Raw genomic sequence first — 23055 nt, forward strand, 5'->3', positions numbered from 1 at the left:
AAGCAAGACCAAAAATTACATGTATATGATTCCATTTATATAAAATGCAATAAAGTACAGGCAATGGTTGCTGGGGGATTAAGGAACATGAGATGGAGGGATTACAAAGAGGCATGAGAAAACTTCTGAGAGTGATGGGATATGCTTACTCTCTTGATTGATGTTTTCAGAGGTCTAAATAGATCAAAATGTATCCAATTGTACACTGTGAGATAGCCCATTTATTGTCTATCAATCATATTTTTCAAAAGTTGTACTTTTTTAATTTGCAAAATTAATTTTGGGAGTAATTACTCAGAAGAGACATGAGGAAGCCTTCTGGTTTGATAGTTTTCTTTGGCCTGATATAGGTATATAGGCAAAAAAAAAAAAACGTAGCAAAAAAGAATAAAAGCTGTATATTTCAGATTTGTGCATTTCACTGTATTTAAGTTGCAACTTCATAAAAATAAATTTTACAAAAAACGTTAAAAATAAAAGTAATAGTAACAGAACATTATCATGCCCCAGAATCCCCTTTTTAAACCTGATCCAGTTACCAAACTTCCCAAGTTAACCACTTTTTTGACTTTTAGCAACATAGACTAGTTTTGCTTTTTAAAATCCTCACCTGAGGACAGTTTACTGATTTGTTTAAGGAAGGGAGGTAAAGAGGGAGGGAAGGAGGGAGGGGGTGAGAGAGAGAGAAACATCGATCAGCTGCCTCCCATAAGCGCCCTGATAGGGGATCAAACCCACAACCTAGGTGTGTGCCCTGACTGAAATTGAACCCATAACCTTTTGGTGCATGGTATGACACTCCAACCTACTGAGCCTCACTGGTCAGAGCTAGTTTTGCTTTGTTTTGAACTTTATGGAAATGGAATAATATGGTATATTATCTTTTGTGTTTGCCTTCATGCGCTTAGCATTATGCTTGTGAGATTTATCTGACTTGTTATTTGTGGTTGGGTTCATTCATCCTCCTTGCTATGTAGTATTCCATTGTATATTATAATTCATTATTTATTTTATCCTTAAAGACATTTGGACTATTTCTAGTTGTTTTCTGTTACTGAAAATGTCACTATCAAGATTTGAGTACATGTCTTTAGGTGAACATTTCTGTTGTGGATACACTTTTGAGTTGGAGTGCTGGGTCACAGATTATGTATATATTCACCTGTATTACATACTGCCAAGCAGTTTTCTAAAGTTTTATACCAAGTTACAGTCCCACCAGTAGTGTATAAAAGTTGATTACTCTATATCCTTGCCAAATATGCCATTATGTGCTTTTTCATTTTTTGTTTGTATTTTAAGTTTAAAAAACTAGCAATTGGGCTTTATGATAAACAATGAGGCATCATCAAATTTATAGCAACAGTGATAATCCCTTGGATTTTTGGTCTATGCCAGTGATTCAGAATGGTATCATATTGAATTACAAACTATTTAACTGTTGCCAGAATTAAAGCCACTGTGTACAATGGAAAATCCTGTAAAAGTTTGCCTTTCTTACATTTGAAGTCATGGCTTTTTCAAGCCAGCAATAGTAGACCACTTTTTTTTTTTTCAATAGGTCCAAGTTAGAACAAGTAAAAAGTGCTTACAGGTCCCTTTTTTAAATTTCAAAATACACATAGCTTTATTGAGACCTAGGGAGGAAATATATAGTTGGATGAGAGATATCAAGTGGAAATTTGGAGCAACTACTGACCAGTAAATGATTAACATCTGACCATATTTGAGAAATGGCTGTTGGGAGATAGCTGCCATCCTGAAATAGCTTGTCAAGCATATTGTAAAGCCAGGAAGGCTAACTCTTAGACCAAGACCCTTAAGAGGGAGCTGTAATGGCAAACCATCCAGCCCCTACCCCCTACCCTGCTTTAACTGCACCTTACAAAGGAGGAATTGTACATATAATGGATTCAGGCCCCAGGCCTGTCCAGAAGGGCCCAGTTGAAGTAAAGAAGAACCCTATTCTTGGAAAGATGCTGATGGTTTCCCCTTTCTTTTTAGTCCAAGATTTACACTCGCACACCAACCTTATATTTGGACTTCAAATTGGACCAAGGAGCAAAGCATTCCCAGCCTGTTCCTAAAGGTATGATGGGTTCTGGGGTTTAGTGATCACTTCAGGAAAAAAGGAGGGAGGGTACTTGCTCTGGAATGTTCTTGATTCTGAACCTCAGCACAAAGGTCTATGAATTTAGTCTATGTTAAATTATGTGTAAACTAGCCAATATTGATGGGTCCTTTCAAGTTATGAAAATCATAGAATATTAGGGCAGGACCCTCTGGGCCACTTCCCTCATTTTACAGGTATGAACACCAAGACCTAACAATTAGCCAGGTATCAAGGCCACGTAAAGGCTTACTGGACAAGGCAGGGTTTTTACGCATGTCTCCTGACTTCCTGGCTACTATTGATTTGCAGTGTTCCTGGAGGCAAATTCAGACCTTCTTACTTATGAGCAAGCACATCTTTAATTGAGATACACATCTTCGATTGAGGTACACACATCTTTGATTGAGATATACACATTTCTTGAAAAAATATTGCTATGGAATACTTACCTTTATGTTGACATTTAAATACAAAGAATACTAGTAATTAGAAAACTCCCAGGAATTTAAGGCCAATTTTATTAAAAAAAAATAGAACCAGAGACCTGGAAACATGGAACAGACTACTGGATATCAGAGGGAAGAGGGAAGGAGCGGGATGTGGGAAGAGATTAACCAAAGAATTTACACACATATATGCAGTGCCCTTGAACACAGACAATAGGGTATTCAAGGCCTGAGGTGGGGAGGGAAATGGGTGGAAAGGGCAAGTGGGAAAAAAGGGAGGACATCTATAATACTTTCAACAATAAAGATTTAAAAAAAGAACACTTAAAAGAATGGTTACACCTGAGGTTATTAGGCATCAACCTCAGACTCATTATTTTCTTCTTTGTTTTTTTTTTCCATTCTGCTTATTAACAAACAAAAACAAATTAATTCATTCACTTAAACATATGCCTACCCTTATACATAATTTTTATGACAATAAGTGTGGTAGCATACATACTTTAATTTTTTCTTTTTGTTTTGAGTTTGTGTCCCCACATTCCCTTTTCCTCCCTTATCAGCCCATAGCAGTACCTTCTCTATATATCCCACAACTAGGGGAAATCACAGATGTATCCACACTTACTTTTGTACACTGACATATATATGCATGTAAATATACACATTTTGGGGGTTATTTTGTTATTGCTTTACTAAAACGCATGTATGTATAAGGAGTAGTTGTAAAATTCAATGAACTAATGAACTCTAAAACTGAGAGGCAGAAGGAAAATGAGCTGGATTAAGCCAAGGAATGTAGGCCAAGTAAAGCTCTCACTAGGGACCTTTGCAAGAATTGGGAACCTCCATGGAAATGAGAGCAAATGCCACAGAAAATGATTTACATATTTAAAAGCAAAGTTTTACATTTTTTATGTTTGACTAAGGGAGTTCTGACTTAAATATGTTACTGATTAAACTGTCCTACAGGGCCGGAGGTAAAATGTGACCTCCATCCCAGCTCATTTTCTTTCTTATTGCCTGAGGAAAGGGAAGAGTTTCCCAGCTGCAAAGAGCCAGTAGCTTGGAGAGGACATTTGTAGAACACAGGAAACTGTAGGGCCAGTGACCTCTGACAGCACAATAAAAATGTGGGGATGGTATCATTCCTAGTGCAGGACATAAAAGTGGGAGGAGAGGTGGGGGAAGAAAGTGAAGAAGAATTTGAAAATCTCACAAGATAACTCTTTGCTGATGCAAGGCAGAGAAGGAAATCTAATAAAATGTGGTGGTTCTTAAACAATTTGGCTCTTACTTTGCTGTAGTTTTAAGAAACAAGGCTTGATGGAATTAATCTAAGTTTAACAGAAGCAAGAGCAGAAGGACATGTTAAAAAGAAGGGGGGGGGGGAAATCGCCCCTGTTCCTATACCATTCCCTCTAACCCTGTGTCTTCCAACTAATAGCATGAATTATGTTATTACTAATGAAGTTGGATTCTATATCCTAATAGGAGACTTTTTCACAGGGCAAAAATAGGTGAATGTACTTGATAGATTGACTTGGCCATTCCTTTAAGCAAATATTTGGTCCTTTTGGATCATGTAAGAAAATAAACAGGGAAAGAAAACAGACCCAGGCAATTATGTGTAGACTAGTTTTCTGCTTGGAGGGTAAGTAGGAATGAAGCAAAGTGGGTAGAGGAGACATGGTATTAGAACAATCAAAATAATCCCAAATAAAAATCTAGTTCGGCAGGTGAAAACTTTGAGGTTCTATCAAATTCAGAAACCATTACTTTTTAATACCTTATATAAATTACAATGTGTCCTTACAATGGAATGCTTTGCAGTCCTTCCCAAGGATGAGTTATTTATCTAAATTTTTACATGGAAATGTATCCAAACAGATTATTGATTTAATTCTCATTTTTAAGTAAACAATATATAGTGTATAAAAGATAAAAGAAACTTAAAGTACAAATACAGAAATACTAACAATATTCATGTCAGGATAAGTATGAAGATTGCAGAAAGATTTTTTTGTTTCGATAACATCCCATACTTTCATGGTATTAAAATACAGGGATGGGCAAAAGAGGGTTTACAGTTGTTCATACAGAAGAATACACGCAGATTATTACAATAGCTTTATTAACTCAAAAGAATTTCATTCACAATTATAAATGTACTTTTGTCCACATCTGTATTTTCAAGTTAATGTGTATTACTTTTTATAATGGAAAAATCAATAAGATATTTATACTTTGAAAAAGAAATTTAAACAATTTTCCATGGTGAAAATTTTAAAAAGCAGCTAAGGAAGGGAAGGAATGGGTTTTGTTTCAGAGTTTAATATAAATCAGGCTAAATAGGACTAGGGAAGCTTAGCATCAGTACAAAGCAGAGAGAGAAGTCCTCTAGTAGAGCCAGCCCATCCTGATAAGACACATGGAATTGGGGCTGTAAATTGTTAGCATGTATTTTTACATCTACCATGAACCTCCCTCCCTGAAATTACATGACTTGAGAATTTGGCTGTGCCTTATTTATCTTCCTATCTCTACCCACAATGAGTGGTAAATGTTCACTAAATGATGGTAGACTGAACTTAGAAGACTGAGCAAGTAGGTCAATAAGGGAGAAAAAGTGTGAGTGAGCTATGAGCATATAGTATTACTTCCAGAGGCTTTAAAACTTATTCTAATAAAACCTCAGAGAGAAAAAACTGTATCCTCTATTAGAGGACTCAGTTAGAGCCCTGCTCTTCCACCTTGAACTCTGCCATGTATTCACTTCCCAGGTTCTTCCCTGCCCTTCCCTTCCCTTCCCTTCCCTTCCCTTCCCTTCCCTTCCCTCTCTTCCCCTCCCCTCCCCTCCCCTCGCCTCCCCTCCCCTCACTTCCCCTTCCCTTCCCTTCCCTTCCCTTCCCTTCCCTTCCCTTCCCTTCCCTTCCCTATTATTGGCAGTATTACAGATATGTCTCCCATTTTGTCTCTCTTTGACCCTCTCTCAGCTCTTTTCCTTTTCCACTGAAGGCATGGAGTGACATCCTAATTCCATTTTGAGCTTGCCATTTATAGATTCATGTCTCTCAGTGGTACCAGAGGATCTCTTCTGGGCTATGAGTACAATACATAAATGTCCATGAAAATCCAGTGCTGGTACTCAAAGACCCAAAAGCAGGTGGTTCATGGTTCTGAGCTCTTGGCTCCATGGGTCACAGTAGGAATTTGGTGAGTGCTGTGTACCCTCTTCACAGAAAAGTTTCCACACTAGAAAAATTGTGGGGACAGTTCCAGGGAGTGCACAGGCTGTCTAAAACCTATTTGTGGCCCCATGGATTATGCATCCCTGGATCTCATACTTTATTTTATGATAGATAAGAAGAAATGAGTTCACTGAAAACTAACGTGCAACTAAGTAAAGGAAAGCATATTTCTAGCATTTGATTCCTGGAGAGAAAGAAGCACAATGAACTATAGATAAGCCAGATTGGTGTGTTGCAGTTATTAGCATGATGTTACAACTGGAAGGAACAGTTTGTTAATATAGCAGTTTGGCATATAGATGTATAGATATATATTGCCAAGACAATTGTACACTGTCTATTTGGGTGGCTCTACAACATTTGGGGCCAAATCATTTAGGTTTAGGAATGTGTGTGTGTGTCCATGTGTGAGTGTGTGTTTTAAACAGTTCACAGAACTTAAATTTTTAAATATATGCCTAAAAGGAAATAAAGGATTTCATCTCCAAATTTATCTTTTATATCTGTTATATAAATTTATATATTTATATTTCATATATTTATATTTCATATAGATATTGTTAAATATTGCTATATCTTTGTTCCTTTTGGTATTGTAGACACTAACCTTTTAATTTTGCTGGTCCTTTTTCAGGGTGGACAAGCTTTATTTATACCATTTCTGGAAATGCATATATTGGTAAGTGATGTGTATGCTACTTTGGGTTCAATAGCAATATAATTTAAATTACCGAAGGGGAGGAAAGGTAGGAAAGATGGGATGAACCTTTTTATGTAATTGAATACTACACTTCCTTCTGTCCAGCATCAGCTCTCTTTACATCCTAGTATATCCTGGTACACCCAGGGTGGGTCACCACTCAGCTTCTAGCATGTTCAGAGAGGGAGGAGAAGACAAACACCAGTCATGACATCAGCCATTTCACTGTGGCCTGTGTGCAGATATAAGGTCCAGGCATCATTACGTGAGTTGACACTTTGCTAAGATCTTGACAACCTCCATACTGATAAAGGGATGGAGTTCTAGCAGGCTCCCAGGGGAGCAGGAATCTATTTCCCATGAGGTGGAAGGTGGTTTTCTCTTATTCTAAGGGTTGTATATACTAGTATGTCGCTTGCTGAGTCTAGTCTAGAAGGGATGTTCAAGACTCAAGCAACTCTCATTTTATAGATGAATAAAGTGAAATCTAAAGAAAGTTATTTAACTTGCTAAGGTTAGACCCAGGACCAGAACCAAGAGTTCCTCAAACTCACTCCCTACACTCCACCCCATATTCTTTGTACAATGACAATGCAGTGACCATACCATCTAGCTTGTCATCCTAGCTCCTCAGGGCCCACTGACCAACTTCCTGCTGTCAGTAATGTCTATGTCTCTTGGCTTGAGACTTTTTATGAAACCTGGGAAGGCTGTTCTAGCCCCAGCCAGTGCTGGAGAATTGACATTCCTGGGAGCTACCTCACTCGTCAGGTGGGATGACTCTGAGCCTGTGAGTGAGGCCTTTTCCTAAAGTTTCCTGTGGGATTATGTTCAAGCGGCCCACTGTGGGTGTGTGTTTGATAACACCCTTCATTGTCTGCCTTCCCTCTACTAACTTTCTTGGACTGGTGTTTCCTAGGACTGCCTCCCAAATAAATGCCTTGTACTCAAATATGCATGAAAGGCTTTGCTTCTGGGAAGACCTAAAATAAAAGAACCAGCTTTCCCTCTCGCCTTTCCTACCCTATATGGACAGTGAAGGGTGGTGTGGATGGGGGGTGGGGCACAGCACCTGACTGCTCCAAGGGATTCTGTTTCTGAGAGCTACAGACCTGAGGCTTGGTTCTTTAGATTATTTGATGCTGACCAGAACCTTATTGTCCCGAGGGCTCAATGATTAAGGGGGTGGGTGTGAAAGGGGGAAGGAGGCAGGTGCGTCAGGTGCTGGATGAGGCCAGTTTGAATCAAAAGGAAAGAGATTAGAAAAGGTCATATTGAAAAAATTAAGTTACGTCATGAAATACTACTCTTTTACATTTTAAAAACTTTCTTAACAGGCACTACAAAAGTAACATTTGATTCTGGTTAAAATGTTGTAAGGAGAAAGGGGAGAAAAATTAACAAATAATCCCAAACCCATTTTAATCAGTAGTTATAGCCTTGCTTTCTGACCTTTAGTCTAAGAATTTATAGGTAAAAAGCTCAACAGTTCAAGGGCGGGGGACGGGGGGAGAATGAATTACACATCGATTTGTTGTTCTGTAGGTGAGGCATATTTTCCTGAGTCATCTCTACTCACTGGCCTGGTCCCTCTCGTGACCATGAGCCACAAATGCAACACATCTGGCAGGAAATGGGGTCACAGTCTATAGCATGGGAGTGAACTTGCATCTGTCCAGAGTAAACTGGACCTTGGAGAGAATCCAGCTCATAAAATGGGCCTCTTGGGACTCTGCTTTAGCCAATGAGTGACTGGCCAGATTACCTCATTTGAATATTATCTCCTTCCTTTCCTTCCGTAGACCTCCTAACAGAGATGTTGAGAAAAACAAAAGGGCAAAAACAAATCCCTAGAGAAAAAGAAATGACAAAGTAGAAATAGCTATTGAATGTATACTGATTTATAAAATCTATAGAGAGAATTCAGAAAATGCTTTCTGACTTTGCCTCAATTTTATCTTCCTTATAAAACCAGGATGGTACCTGTCAGCCACAGATTGTAGGAGCTGATAAGCAAGTGATTATTCTTGTCAAAATGTCAAGCACCTCTATACTGTTTAAATAGGTATTATAAATGTATATACTTTGTGCATCAGGCTGCATTAAATAGACAACACTTTGGGCTCAGAAAATAAATCTGAGGCAGTTCCATAAAATGGAGATTTAGGAGGACTATTAAAATATTAATTGATGCAGGAAGTGCTTAAAAGATGAACATCAGTAGATTTAAAGTATAGACAGGTGAAGTTTTGAACAGTAGAAAATACTGGATGTCTAAGTTAGTCCAACAGTTTAAACTTCAAGGTGAGTATGGTCAAGCCATGGAGTGGTCTTCTAATGACACCCTGAAGAAAAAAAGGAGTTAACAGAAATAAAATAAGTTGAGTAGAATTAATACTTTTTATTTTAAAAAGTATGCATTTGAGATGTCTTATGCTTGTCTGTGATCTTAATTTTTGATACATTGGTTTTTTTTCAAACCTTCTAAGCTGGCAATGAAACAGTAGCTTTAGAAATTGTCCAGGAGAGAGGTATCTTTGACACAATCTTTTACTGAGGCAGAAAGTCCTGTGATCAGCTCTCAGCTGAAATCTTTGCAGTATATGATTTTGAAAATCCAAAGAAAAGAATAAAAAGAACTACATGGTCAGAAAACCAGTAGATCCCACAGATACTAGCACTGAACCCCTTCCTTGTAGCTGTAGTGAAAATGGCATTACACATTAACACGGAGATCAAAAGGATAGAAAAGTTTAGATCCTGTATTGCTGAAGCTTGGGACAGTGTATCAGCCTGGATTCCAGTCCCCTAGAAGGACCATTATCAAGTTTACTGTTGGGGCTTGGAAAATATATTTAGGAATAAAAAATATTTGTGATTATTGAATTGACAGCTAACTGACTTATGGGTAGTAAAATGTTTCAAACTTATTTAATTAATTATTCATGCTTAGTTTGTGCTCAATTCTTTGCTTCTGGTTCTGGGTAGTATTAAGAAGTTTGACACGACTCCTGGATATCAAGAAAGGTGAGGAAACACACTAGAAGCCCTCCTAATTGACCTCCACTTACCCAAAATGAACTGGACTAACTAATGTGCTTCATTCCATGGTGATTACCTTGAGTGAGGTGCCTGAACACCAGGATGACCAGCTCCCATAAGCTACCTGCCCATGGCCACTCCTTCCAGCCAAATCCAAGTGAATTTGGCAGTTATGAGTGCTCTCAAATCTGTTTATGCCAGTTGCACCAATAGTTGCAATTATGCAGTTTAATTAAACAAGATGTAAATTAATGAAATAATGTGAAAAGTTAGTTTTTCTAGAACAGCTAAGTCAAATGCTATGTAAACATGGACTAAAGAAAAGTTTTGAATTAGTATGAGAGAGGTGACAGTAAAAGATTGGGGGAAACTATAATAATCTAGAAGGACTTCAGTGGCTCATTATGTACATGCTGTACAAGGAAAGATCGTGCTTCAATCCAATCAGCAGACCTGCCTTGGCTTTCTTTCTAAAAAATTGCCAAATGAAGGCACCATTACACTTTAATTTAAAATAAAATGTTTAATACAGTTTGTCTTTTTCAGTTAATGAGCTTGATTGAATTAGATAAGAAGGCTACAACTGTATGTATAAAATTGATGATGTCAAAAATCTATGATGGAAGTACCAGAGTATGTGGACTAGAGTAAATGGGGCAGCAGTTCTTACAAAGAGAAGTAAAAGAAAAGGGAAAGCTAGTGTGTAGGGGAAAGCTGCACAGCAATTAATCACATACTATAGATGTAGCACTAACTTCAAAATATGTTTTTAAATATTTTGCCCTTTTATAACTGTTTGGGCAAACAAAAATATTTATAATTCAGTTGTTTTCAGTTAAATTTTCCTTAACTGCACTATTAGGTTTAACATTCTTGGCCAAGCTTCTCAATGGAAACTATTTATTATCTGATTTGGCTCCATTTATCATTCAAAGTAGTCAGAAACAATAAAATATATTTTCTTGGAGACTTATTTCATTCTCAGGAGATAACCAGACGGGTTAAATAGCATAGAAATGACCTGATGATAGAATCAGTCTTTGCTTTCTTTGATCCTGTTTTAAATATTTCAGAAGAGAATACAGCAGGTAAGGTACACTTAGAATGATTAACCTGGAAACCCGACTCCAGTATCTGTAAGAAAGGTCTCCCTTCCAGGGGAGCATTTCAAAGGGGCTCTTCAGGATCAACACTGTGCTTCCTCTCCTGGATCAGCAAAGACAATAAGCAGAAATGGCATTTCTTATAAAGCTAGAATGAGAGCTCATAGGAAAACACGAGTTCTTTGTTTCTAAATAAAGATTTTCTCACAGACCAATGAACACCATAGTCAAGCAAGCCCCTGGTAGGAGGTGCAGAAAAATCCCAATCCAGCATTCTTTTTGAGAGCTGTCTCTTGCCAGCTTACTCCATTAAAATATAGGGAAGGGGCTGTACAATTATTTGAGTCTATGTATCAGGAACCATCCTGCATGATGAAATTAGGGGCCAGGAGTAGACCATGTGAGTAATGGGTTTCATGTATGAATTAATTGAAGGTAAAGACATGATTCATTGCTCCCAGAAAATCTCAGTAAAACACATTTAATAAAATGCCTGCTTTATATCACAGTTAAAAATATTACCCTCTGTATCTATTATTGTTCAAAAGTTTATAATGGTCTCTATTATCCATGAATGAGTGAGATCATATGGTATTTTTCCTTCATTGACTGGCTTATTTCACTTAGCATAATGCTCTCCAGTTCCATCCATGCCGTTGCAAATGGTAAGAGTTCCTTCTTTAACAGATTGTCAAACTGCAGCGGGAAGGCCGGGCAGGGTTGGGGGCAGGAGGGAGGGGGGTAAGAGATCAACCGAAGGACTTGTATGCATGCATATAAGCATAACCAATGGACATAAGACACTGGGGGGGTAGGGGAGGCCAGGGGATTGTCAAGGGCAGCGGGGGGGGGGGCGGGGGGAAGGACACATATGTAATATCCTTTGTAATACTTTAAGCAATAAAAAAAATATTACCTGACTTTAAATGAGATTATTCTTAGATTCCCAGAACTGTCTGTTATTGTCAAATCCTTGCATGAGTGGAAAAATCAACAGAGTTCTATCATTCACTTCCATGGCATTTGTTGGCCTAAATCTTGGATGGAGGAAAAAGCCTTCAGTGGTATGCTGGGGCTGGCTCCTGCCAGCTTTCAAGAGCTGGTTGTGCACCTCTTCCCTGACCTCACATTGGTAGCTTGAAATTGGCCACAGTGGGAGCATTTACATCACATAAATTGGCACAAGCTGCAAATCAGATTTGTTCTCCCCCTTGTCTTCAAAAACTAGTTTTATTTTTTAAAATTTAAATTCTTTATTGTTTAAAATATTACATGTCTCCTTCCCCCCCCCATTGAACTCTCCCCAGCCACTCCCACCCCCCAGCACATGCCATCACCCCCCTATACTGTCTGTGTCCATTGGTTATGCTTATATGCATGCATACAAATCCTTTGGTTGGTCTCTTACCCCTCCCCCAACCCCAAACCTCAGAGGCAAAACTAGTTGATTAGCACACCCCTGCCTCTGGGACAGAAGTCCTTGATCTTTTTTTGTGCCATGGACCCTTTTGACATTTGCCAAGGCCCCACCTCTGAACGATGTGTTTTTTAACTCATTAAAGTCATTAAAACGTTAAAAGAACAAGTTTGTGATGTAGTTATATGTCTGCGTCTCTAACGGCATTTGAAATAACATGATCCAGCAGCCGGTATACTCTGAATTCTAATTAGTGATTAGCATAAAGTGTATTTTGAGATATCTGTAACACTGTAATGTGATATGAAGACATCTGTGGTTTCTACTGGAGACAAAATCATTGGTCCAGTTAATACTACTGTGCTTTGTTGGCTATATTCATAATTGAAAGAAAGACCACATTTCAGTTAGGTGTTAGTGAAAATAAAGATGTAATTTATCTCCCATCCTAGTTTGTGATTGCTCTGAATTCTATCCACAGACCCCTTGGGAACACATTAACTCTGGGTTGAGAAGTCCTTCCCTATTAGAATCCTATTTCATGTTCGTGCACATCAGAATGAACCCTGTTGCTTCATATAGATTATCGACAAATTGGAGGATTTCTCTAGAAAATGTAGCTATATTTGGACTCCAAGCAATATTCACAAAATTCAGACATTATGTTTCTGTTCATATAACTCCTTCAGCAATTATTTTTATTTCAATAGGCACTTCCTTATTGATTATTATTGTCCTATCTGCCTAGACATCTTTCTGAGCTTCTTACCCTACTTGGAATTTTATTTCTGTTGTCTGTTCCCATGGCTATTCTATCCTGCTTTAGCATCTTCATTCTCTAGCTTTCTCTTGACGAACCACTGTTGTAATCTTCAGGTCACTACATTATTCTGCTCCTAGTGAGAATTATATTAGATTCTTCTCTCCCCCACTGTTGCCAAATCCTTTAGATTATTTCTCAACTCTACCTCTCAAATCCACACCTATTTTTGTGTATCCACTCTCTCAGTTCAGACCATAATTCATTTTCACTTAGAGTATTACAATGAACTCCCAATAGGTTATCCTAACTTCAGTCTTACCCCCCTCCAACTTATTCTATGCTCTGCTCCAAGAGTTATTTCTCCAAGATGCAGATCTCTCTCTCCTCTCTCTCCCTCTCTCTCTCCCTTCTCTCTCTCTCAAATACACACACACACACACACACACACACACACACACACAGACACACACACAGACACACACACAGACACATACACACACACTTTCATCAAAGGCCCTCCATTCTATGTGGATTAGCATGGCCCTCAGGTTTCACTTTGATCTACTTTTCCATCTACTTTTTTTCATCTACTTTTCTAGTCTACTTTTTCATCATTCTTCCCAGAAGAATGTTCCAGCAATTGTAGAAGATTCACTGTTCTCCCAGAGATGCCCTGCACATTCCCAGTGCCTTACCTTTGCACAGTCTGTCCTCTTATCTAGAATGCTCTTCATCCTAACTTTGCCTTTTTTGTGGTTCCTCTAGTATTGTAGAGCTCTGTTCTAGTCATAACTCCTCCACAACAAATGCCTAAGGTCTCTAGACCTGAATTAACCCCTGCATTCTCTGTTCTCTCATTGAAATTTGCTTATCACTTTATTGTTACCTTTAAGACATAATTTCATTTGTATTATTTCATCTGTGAGTCTTAGTATAGAAGGGATAGAAATGTATCCATCTTGAAGATCCCCTCCTCCTCCCCCGCATTTAGCACTGGGCCTTGTTCATAGTTCACTAGCTATCCAACTTATATTTCAATTGAATTGTTTATTATTTTGTTAATATTATTTTGTTTCTGCCAGTGACATTTTGAATTATTTGTATACAAGGAATTTGCTTGGCATTTATTTGTATTTTCTCAGTACTAGAAATTGTAGGTGCTCAATAAATACTTATTGATGATAGCATTTACTCATTTCCCTAAATATGCTTAATTCTTATGAGGCTTATAACTTACTCAAGGAAATACTTTTCTTATCATGTAATGGCAAGGACTTTGCTTATTAACTGATTACATAAAAGGTGTAAATGGAAGCATAGTGCAAGATTCACCTCCTTATTCTTTTCTACAATGGAAACCAGCCAGTTTCAGACTTTAATAATGTGCATTTAATCAACCAAGAGATTTAAGAAGAGTCCTAAGCCTATTATTTCTGAAGTTAAATTAATTTTGGTTAACTATGTAGTTAACCAGATTTGTATCCATATGATAAATGTACTGTGATGAGTATTATATTTAGTGGGTCACCTTTTTTTTGTAGGGCCTGATGACGCACAACAAAAAATAGAACCTCATCACACAGCAGTGTTGGGGGAAGGTGATAGTGTCCAGGTGGAGAACAAGGTAAATATTAAAAATCTTTAATTGCCCTAGCCCAGTGATCGGCAAACTCATTAGTCAACAGAGCCAAATCTCAACAGTACTTCTTCAAAATAGATTCTCCCAGGCCAAAAACCGACTTCTGCGCATGGGCCACGAAGTTTCAATCGTACTGTATGTGCATGCCGCACGTGGTATTTTGTGGAAGAGCCACACTCAAGGGGCCAAAGAGACGCATGTGGCTTGCGAGCCACAGTTTACTGACCACGGCCCTATTCGGTTTGGCTCAGTGGATAGAGCGTCAGCCTGCAGACCAAAGGGTCCCAGGTTCATTTCTGGTCAAGGGCATGTGCTTGCAGTTGCAGGCACCTCCCAGACCAGGGCCCTGGTTAGGGCTCATACAGGAGGCAACAAATTGATATGTTTCTCTCACATCGATGTTTCTCTCTGTCTTTCCCTCTCTCTTCCACTCTCTGAAAATCAATGGAAACATATCCTTAGGTGAGTATTTAAATCTTTAATTTTTCTTAACTTGTATTTTCTACTACTTTGCAGGAAGATGCTTGAATCTCCAGTGTATCTAGAATTCTTTTTTCCTTCTATGGGCAGAAAACCTATGCCATAAGTTTATCAACCCCTTTTATTAACTTCTGTTATTTCTATGGGTTTATTTTAAGATTTTATCAATACTGATTTTTCATCTTCAAAAATCATCTATGTCCCTATTGTTTACCCCTAGAAATTTGAATCTGGAGACAGCACATCTTCCTTGTCTCTTAACTTTCTTTATATAATTGATTTGTTTTTAGTGTAAGTGAAAATAGATCAGCCCTTTAGGAGCATAAGCATTGATGTGCACATACTCACAGAGAGCCCTTTAGAAGTCACCCCCATTTTGAACTCAGAGAAACATATGATGCATTTTATAGTCCTTTTGTGTTAAAGCCCTGCTTTTTAAGTAAAGTTTCTGATATTTTAGGAGTCTTAAAACTTCCCTTCCAAGGTTACCAAGTTTCTTTCCTATGTCTATTCATTCCCTTGAGCGATTCACTTACCCACTATCTTGTGTGTTGATGAAGCCAATCTGACTGCTTTGCATCATTCTAATAAAGAAGATTGAAGAGACAATTTTGCAAAGATCCTGAAAAGATGAGTTTTGAAAAGTAGGGATAAAAACTGTTTTCACTGTGCAAGTGACTGGTGGAAAGGCAATCTGACTGACTCTGGCCCTGTGAACCTGGCATTGTAGAATGCAATGGATTTGAGGAAATATTCTATACTAGAGGCCTGGTGCATGAAATTTGTGCACTTGGGGAGGGGGTCCCTCAGCTAGCCTGAACACTCACAGTCTGGGAGCCCTTGGGGGATGTCGGACATCCTTAGTGCGCTCGCTAGCCATCAGCCCAGCTTCTGGCTGAGTGGCGCTCCTGCGTTAAGTGTCTTCCCCCTGGTGGTCAGTGCATGTAATAGCAACTGGTCATTCCACTGTTCAGTCGATTTGCATATTAGCCTTTTATGATATAGGATTAGCCCATTTTCCTAGCAGCTCGCCTACTACTGCCTTAATCATCTATAACCATGAACTGTGAAGTAAATAGAAGAAACATTCATGAGCACCAGATGAAATTCATATCTCAGTGTCTATGCTCTCTGTTATTAGGTTGACCTTTATGAAACTGCCACTTTTGACATACAAAAATGGCAATTTTATTTCTTTCAACCCCATGCAGGAAAGAGGCATGGAAGCTACACATAGGCCAGAAACTACTGGTAGCAGATTCATTTGTAGCACTATCCTCTTTAACTTGACAACCTCAGTTCTTTGTATAATATAGCAGAGGGCACATTGTTAATGTTAAGTACTTGGAAGCTGAAATGAAACAGCAGAAAGAAATGCTAAGGGGAGCCAGAAAGATGGGAGGCAGCGGGATAGAAAAGAATCGGCTGAAACCATCAGCTTATTGATAAGCAGTGCTCCTAGCTCCAGGGCATCATTCTGTTATGTGCACTTCTGTAATTATTGCTGTGTATATACATATCTGAGCCATAAAGACATTAGAAAGATTTCTATGAACAATTTTATTTTAAAAATTAACATTTAACTCTGCATGCTTCTTATATTCATGAAAAGTAGAACGTCCCCTTTAAATTACAACAAAGAAGAGACTGTGAAGGTGTGAATCTTGGCTTTACCACTTGTTAGCTGTGTGACTTTGGACATGTTTCTTAACCTCTCTGAGCTTCAGTTTCTTTGTCTGCAATGAAATAATGATGCCAACTGCATGGAGTGGGGGTGGGGTTAGAAAGAATATATGTGATTACATATGTCAAGAGTTGACTCTATATCTGGCATAGGGGTCAGTAAATTATGTCCAATAGGCCAAATTTAAACCATTTTGTAAATTAAGTGTTATTGGACTAAAGCCACACCCATTCATTGCTGTTTGTCTATGGATGCTTTCACACCACAATGGTAGAGTTGAGCGGTTGCAACAGAGACTGGATACCACAAAGCCTAAAATATTTACTTTCTGGCACTTTATGAAGAAAAGATTGCTAATCCCTGATCTGCTACATAGTGGGTGCCCAAAAAATGCTAGCTGGAAAATTCACTGACCTAAACACCTTATTTAACAAATACTTGTGCTAGATACATGAGGATTCATACCGTATGTAGGCCCTAAGGTGTAGGGCACGGAACAGTTTCTATAGCAAGCAAAAGGCACTAAAGGACCTGGATTCCCTCAGGCTCCAGCCCAAGGTTATTTTCACTTGGAACTATACTTAGCCTGAGCATTAGATAAAGAAGGAAAATGTGACTTCCCAGTGCTCCCCCCAATCCTATTTGTACTGACTTATGATCAAGAATGAGGCGTTGATACACTCCTTGGCTTCCTTCTAGCACTCAGAGGGCAGGTTGTCTTTTGTTATCATTACTCTGAAGTCTTCCATGGCAGGCAGCAACTACAGGAGGCTTGGTTTATGCTAGATGTAGAAGTCTTTCAGCCAGACCCTTTGACTTCTTAGAGGAAGCCCTAACTCCAACAATGGTAGGCAATCAATTCCTCATGGGATGCCACCAAAACCATACTTGAGAGTAACAACACTCTTTAACTGGCACCATTCATGGGGAATTCATTAAATTAATACAGATTAACATTTGATTAAAATAGAGATGGGAAGACAAAAATAAAACAAAGCACCCTATTAAAGTTAGAGAAAACTTTTTTGCTTATTTATGTGTAAAAATTCATAACAAGCTATTAATTTTTATTTTAAAAAATTATTATTTTATTTTTCGTCACCATTTATCTCCTCTATGTTCTCTTCCACCTCCACCCATGCCCCTCCTATCTACCACCATCACCACACTGTTGTCCAAGTCCATGAGTTCCCTTTTTTGCTTTTTGTTCAATCCCTCCACCCCTCAATACCCCCCACACCAGAGCTGTCTATATGCTCTCTATCTATGATTCTCTATTTTGAAAAGCCATTAATTTTTAAAAACTGTTAATAGTTCATTGTTTTGTCTTTGAATTGGCCTAAGCAGTTTAAACAATGAAATCTAGTAAGAACAATTGTATGCAATTAAGTCATGCTACAACTTGGTTTTTTTCTGGTAACTTTTTCAGGTAATATTTCACTATAATAAATGTTCTTGAAGCAAAAGCATGCCCTTCGATTCATTCCCAGAGTCTAATCAATCAAACAAACTATGAGTACATACTCATAGTGTAGAAGTTATCACCACTTTAAATGAATCATAGAGCCTTCATCTGGGCTTTACTAATTTATTGTTGGCATCGGTGGAACCCAAGACATATCTTGGCAATAAGATTTATGGCCTAACAAGAGCAATTCGTAAAAATAAATTAAGTAAACACAAAAGGGCCTAACTCTGAACTAGGAACCCTGAGAATGTACACCAGAGTAAAAACAAATAAAAAAGAAAACATGTAAAGAAAAAGACATGGTCTGGGCCCCAAAAAGATCATGAATTTTAGTTGGGGTAATTATATATGAAGCAATAAGTGGACTCTGTTACCTTTGTATGGGGTCTTGCATCAAACCCCAAAAAGGCATTGACTTAGATCGACACAGGGACTCATGTGTTAAACAGGACTTTCATTCTCTGCTTTTGCATGATTTCCATCATTTGACATGATACTCAAGCTCACTCAACATACTAGTAAACAGGACTTTTCAAGATAACAGCAACTGGAACTTTTAACTACATCAGCACTCAACTGAATATCCAAAAAGATTATCAGCTTTCACTAAAAAGGCTAGTTAAGGAAAGAGAAAAGATGCATTTAAAAAAGAGAAAAAGACACAAAACATCTGGTTTAGGTTAGAGCAGAAGGGGCCGCTGAGAGGTTAATTTTGTGGAAAAATCATTAGAAGAATCTTGGACCATCCTTCAGATTTCTGAAATGAAAAACGAACCCCCTGAACGCCTCAATACCCAGCAGTTTAATCATTTTTCATTTCAGACCAAATGCAAGTGTCCGTTTATCTTATTGTCCAAATTATAAATGGAAAGTCATCATTTGATTTGAGTAATATGTAAAGGAGCAAAACTTTAATTTTTAAAGCATTATTATTCTAAAATGTATAAACTGTAGGACAAAAGATGCATCTTCTGAATTAAAAAAAACTTGCAGTTTTAAAAGTCAGTGCATCCGTGACACAGATGATCAGTTTCAAAGTCTTTAGAGAATAAACCTTTTTTGATAACTGTGCTTTTTTTTTGCTTGAATTTTTAGTCATTTAAACATGGCATTAAAAAAATCATTTCAGATAGAAACCTGCTCCTGTCCTGTGGGCTTAGAGTCTATTATGCACGATTTCACTTATTCATAACCTTGGGACATCAACATATCAGTGAGCTATAAAGTATGATGTAAGTGGACCAAGACTAATTTGATTTTTGGTGTTGATTTGTTTGAGTTCTTTGTAATTTTTGGATATTAGAGAATATGTTCTCCCATTCACTCAGTTGTCTTTTCGTTGTGTTGATGGTTTCCTTTGCTGTGAATTAACTATATATGGTGCCAGGTGGGTTCTTGAAATAACAGGGGGAACACTCTGTAAAGTATGTGATTGTTTAACCACTAAGCTGTACACCTGAAACTGATATAAAATAATATTGAATGTATAATCTAATTGAAAACAAAATTAAATTTAAAAATTATAGTTGGCTGTGCCTAAAGTTACCTTCATGGCCTTAACACAAATTCTAAGGTCAGCTTATTCTACTCCTTGTGCTCACATCTTCAGGTCACAGAGCCTTAGAGTAATTGTTTTTGAATGGGCACAAGTAGAACTAATTTCTGCCTGAAAATGACCTGAGCTTGGAGTGCTCCTACTTTGAAGAGAAATTTTATCTGGATGGGGAGCAACTGAAAAACTTCAGTAGTTACCAGGAAGTACTACTTTAAAATGGAAGTACTACTTTAAAATTTTTAGATGAATGTTTAGTACCTAAATCTGAGGTCTGCCAAGTCTTCCTCTGTATAGATCTGGCTTGAAATAAAGAGGCGTGTTATGTTGAACAAAATTATATTGTTAGTGGGAAATTACAAATCCTATCATCACATAGTCAATTCATAACCAGGTCAGTCACACAGTTTGTCTTAAAGATGTTTCTAGTTAAGGAAACTCTTAATTTAAATTCTTCCTTATCTAAGAAGGTTAATATTTTCATAGTCTAGACTTATGTTCTAAATGCCACCAAAAATCTTAAGGAATAAGCCTTTCCATATTGAGTACTGCAGAGATAGTATATCTGGAAGTATATCTGGAGTTTATATTCAGAATTAGGAACTTTGTCCATTTGTCTAGCATGTTAACTTCAAATTATTCCTAATTTAATACCCTGTATAATAAAAGGCTAATATGCAAATTGTCCCCTCTACTGGGAGTTCGACCAGAGGGCGGGGCCGGTTGGCCAACCTCCTGTGTCCCCTCCCCCTGGCCAGCTGATCAGCCTCAATCGGGGTAGGCCAGACCCCACACGTGCACGAATTTGTGCACAAGGTCTCTAATTTAAAAATAAGCACGTTTATTGACTGATGCTTTCCACCTTGACTTTAGGATCCTGAGAGAAGCCACTTCGTTCTAATTGCCGGGGAGCCATTAGGAGAACCAGTTGTCCAACATGGTAAGCCCAAAAGATATGTTCCTCGAAATCTCAGTTAATGAAGAACATTTTGTTTTCTTTTTTTAAAAACTTTTAAAAATTCAGGCGTTTAAGTTATTCTATTACTTATTTGTGCTTAAAGATAGCCACAACCATATATCCACTACTTGGGAATGAAGTAACTAAGGCCTTTGTTTCTTTTATCGTGGAATGTCTTTAATTATGTGCCCACAAATTAAGTGCAGGGTGTCATAGATTGTTGGAATAGGGAATGTCCGTAGTATTAATTGTAGTCATGGCCCTTTTATAAGTGAGGAAAATGAAATCTCAATATTTTACTTATTTACATGGCAAATCCTTGGGTAGAATCTGCTATTAACTAGGATTGGTTGAAATGCTTTCTAAATATTAATACATTTAATCTTCAGAACAGACTTATGAGGTATATTCTGTCATCCCCATTTTCCAGATGAGGAAACAGAGATGCAAAGGTTCATTGGCTTGCCTGAGGCCACATAGTTGGATTTACACTCAGGCCTTCTGGTTTCCAACCACACCCCTTCTGCCTTGCACAATGCCAGTTGCCCCTCACTCTGCCCTGTGGTTTCTCTAATGGGACACGATTGTTGGCAGTGGTGCTGGGATTTGAACACTAACTCCTGATCCCACGTTTTGTGCTCTCTCCACTATACCAAGAGTCTACATCATGAGAGATTAAATGCACACCATTTTTATTACAGAGGAGTTCAAAGGTTCAATTATAGAAGAGATGAAAACTGTAGTTTGAAAGAGGATTTATGGGATTATTGACAACTAGCAAACATTTTTCTTATTTATAACCCTTATAGTTGATCAATGAAAAACATGTTTTCTGGAGAATGTAATGTACAGCTTGGCAATGATAGTTAATATTACTATATTGCACGTTTGAAAGTTGCTAAGAGAGTAAATCTTAAAACTTCTCATCACAAGAAAAAAAGCTGTAGCTATGTAATGCATGTTAAGTAGACTTATGGTGGTGATCATTTTACATATAGCGAATCATTATGTTGGATACCAGAAACTAATATTATGTTTATTATACCTCTATTTTAAAAATAAATAAATTGCCCTAGCCGGTTTGGCTCAGTGGATAGAGAGTTGGCCTGTGGACTGAAGGGACCCAGGTTCGATTCCGGTCAAGGGCATATACCTTGGTTGTGGGCACATCCCCAGTAGGGGGTGTGCAGGAGGCAGCTGATTGATGTTTCTAACTCTCTATCCCTCTCCCTTCCTCTCTGTAAAAAAAAAAAAATCCATAAAATATATTTTAAAACAAACAAACAAACAAACAAACACATAAATAAATAAATAAATAAATAAATAAATAAATAAATAAATAAATAAATAAATAAATAAATTTGGTAATGTAATAGAAAGAAAAAAAGAACATGAGAAAAAGGAAAAAGAAACACAAAACTTGCTTTCTGGTTTCAGTTTTCTTTTTCTGCTTGAGGATTTGAGGAGATAAGCTTCCTCAATCTGACTTTGGAGGGCGTCAAGCTTCCAATAATACGTCCCTTGTTTCTCCAAGTGTGGTCTGTGGACTAGCAGCATCAGCATCATTTGAGAGAGAGTTAGAAGTGCAGAGTTTCAGACCCTACTCCAGACCTCCTGAATCAGAATATAAATTTTCATAAGATTCCAGTTGATTCATGTGCACACTACAGACTGAGAGGCACATCAGACTACCCCCAGAAAAGTGTCAAAATGGAAGCCCGAAAGTGCACTGATTTTACAGAAAAATAATTAAGGGACGAGAGAATTGTTCTACAAGTGTAAGCTATAGCAAAATTATGACATGCAGGAAATCTGTCCTTGGCCCTGTACCTGCTCTCATTTTCCGAGTTCCAATACTTTCCCCCATGTGTCCTTTCAAAGCTTGGCTTCTCCAGGGTGCCCTCTTGGATTTATTATTTATTTCACACATGAGGGCTCTCTCATTTTTTCCTATGCGAGAGCATCCAAATCTCCATCTCCAGACTCCAGATGAAATTTCTCTCACGAACCCCAGATCTATATTTCCAACAATGTACTAAGCACCTCTGGCAGGAAGCCATTTTATTGTCTCTAGCACCTTCATGTCAAAATATCCAGAACTGAAAGGCTCTACCCACAGCCTCCTATGGCCTGTATCTCAATTATCCTTAACAATCCCACCATCAGCCAGCCTTCCAGGTCAGACATCTTCTCTATCTGGATTCCAGAGTCTTCTTCAAAAACTGCAAATCAGATCATGTTATTCTCTACTTAACTCGGTGATTCCTGATCACCTGCAGAATTATGTCCAAACATCTTTCAGTAGATGGAATTCAAAGTGCAGAGGGGTCTGGCCTCTTCCTATACATCAGATCCCTCCAATTCTTTCCTCCCTCTGATCCTTCCTTCAAACACTGTGCCTCCATTTTCAATTCTTCCAACATGCTAATCCCGAAATGC

At 38.0% G+C, this 23055-nt stretch overlaps 1 protein-coding gene across 2 annotated transcripts in view; it reads left to right on the forward strand.

The window, feature by feature from the left end:
- Positions 1-23055, forward strand: part of PIR (pirin) — a 75774-nt gene that overhangs the window by 50084 nt on the left and 2635 nt on the right. For both annotated transcript variants that reach the window (XM_059679673.1, XM_059679674.1), the window contains exons 6-9: positions 2005-2089; positions 6445-6489; positions 14377-14459; positions 20532-20598. In XM_059679673.1, the coding sequence (XP_059535656.1) occupies positions 2005-2089; positions 6445-6489; positions 14377-14459; positions 20532-20598 (280 nt within the window). The remainder of the gene's footprint in view (positions 1-2004; positions 2090-6444; positions 6490-14376; positions 14460-20531; positions 20599-23055) is intronic.

This window comes from Myotis daubentonii, chromosome X (genome assembly GCF_963259705.1).
Source record: "Myotis daubentonii chromosome X, mMyoDau2.1, whole genome shotgun sequence".
Lineage (NCBI taxonomy): Eukaryota > Metazoa > Chordata > Mammalia > Chiroptera > Vespertilionidae > Myotis > Myotis daubentonii.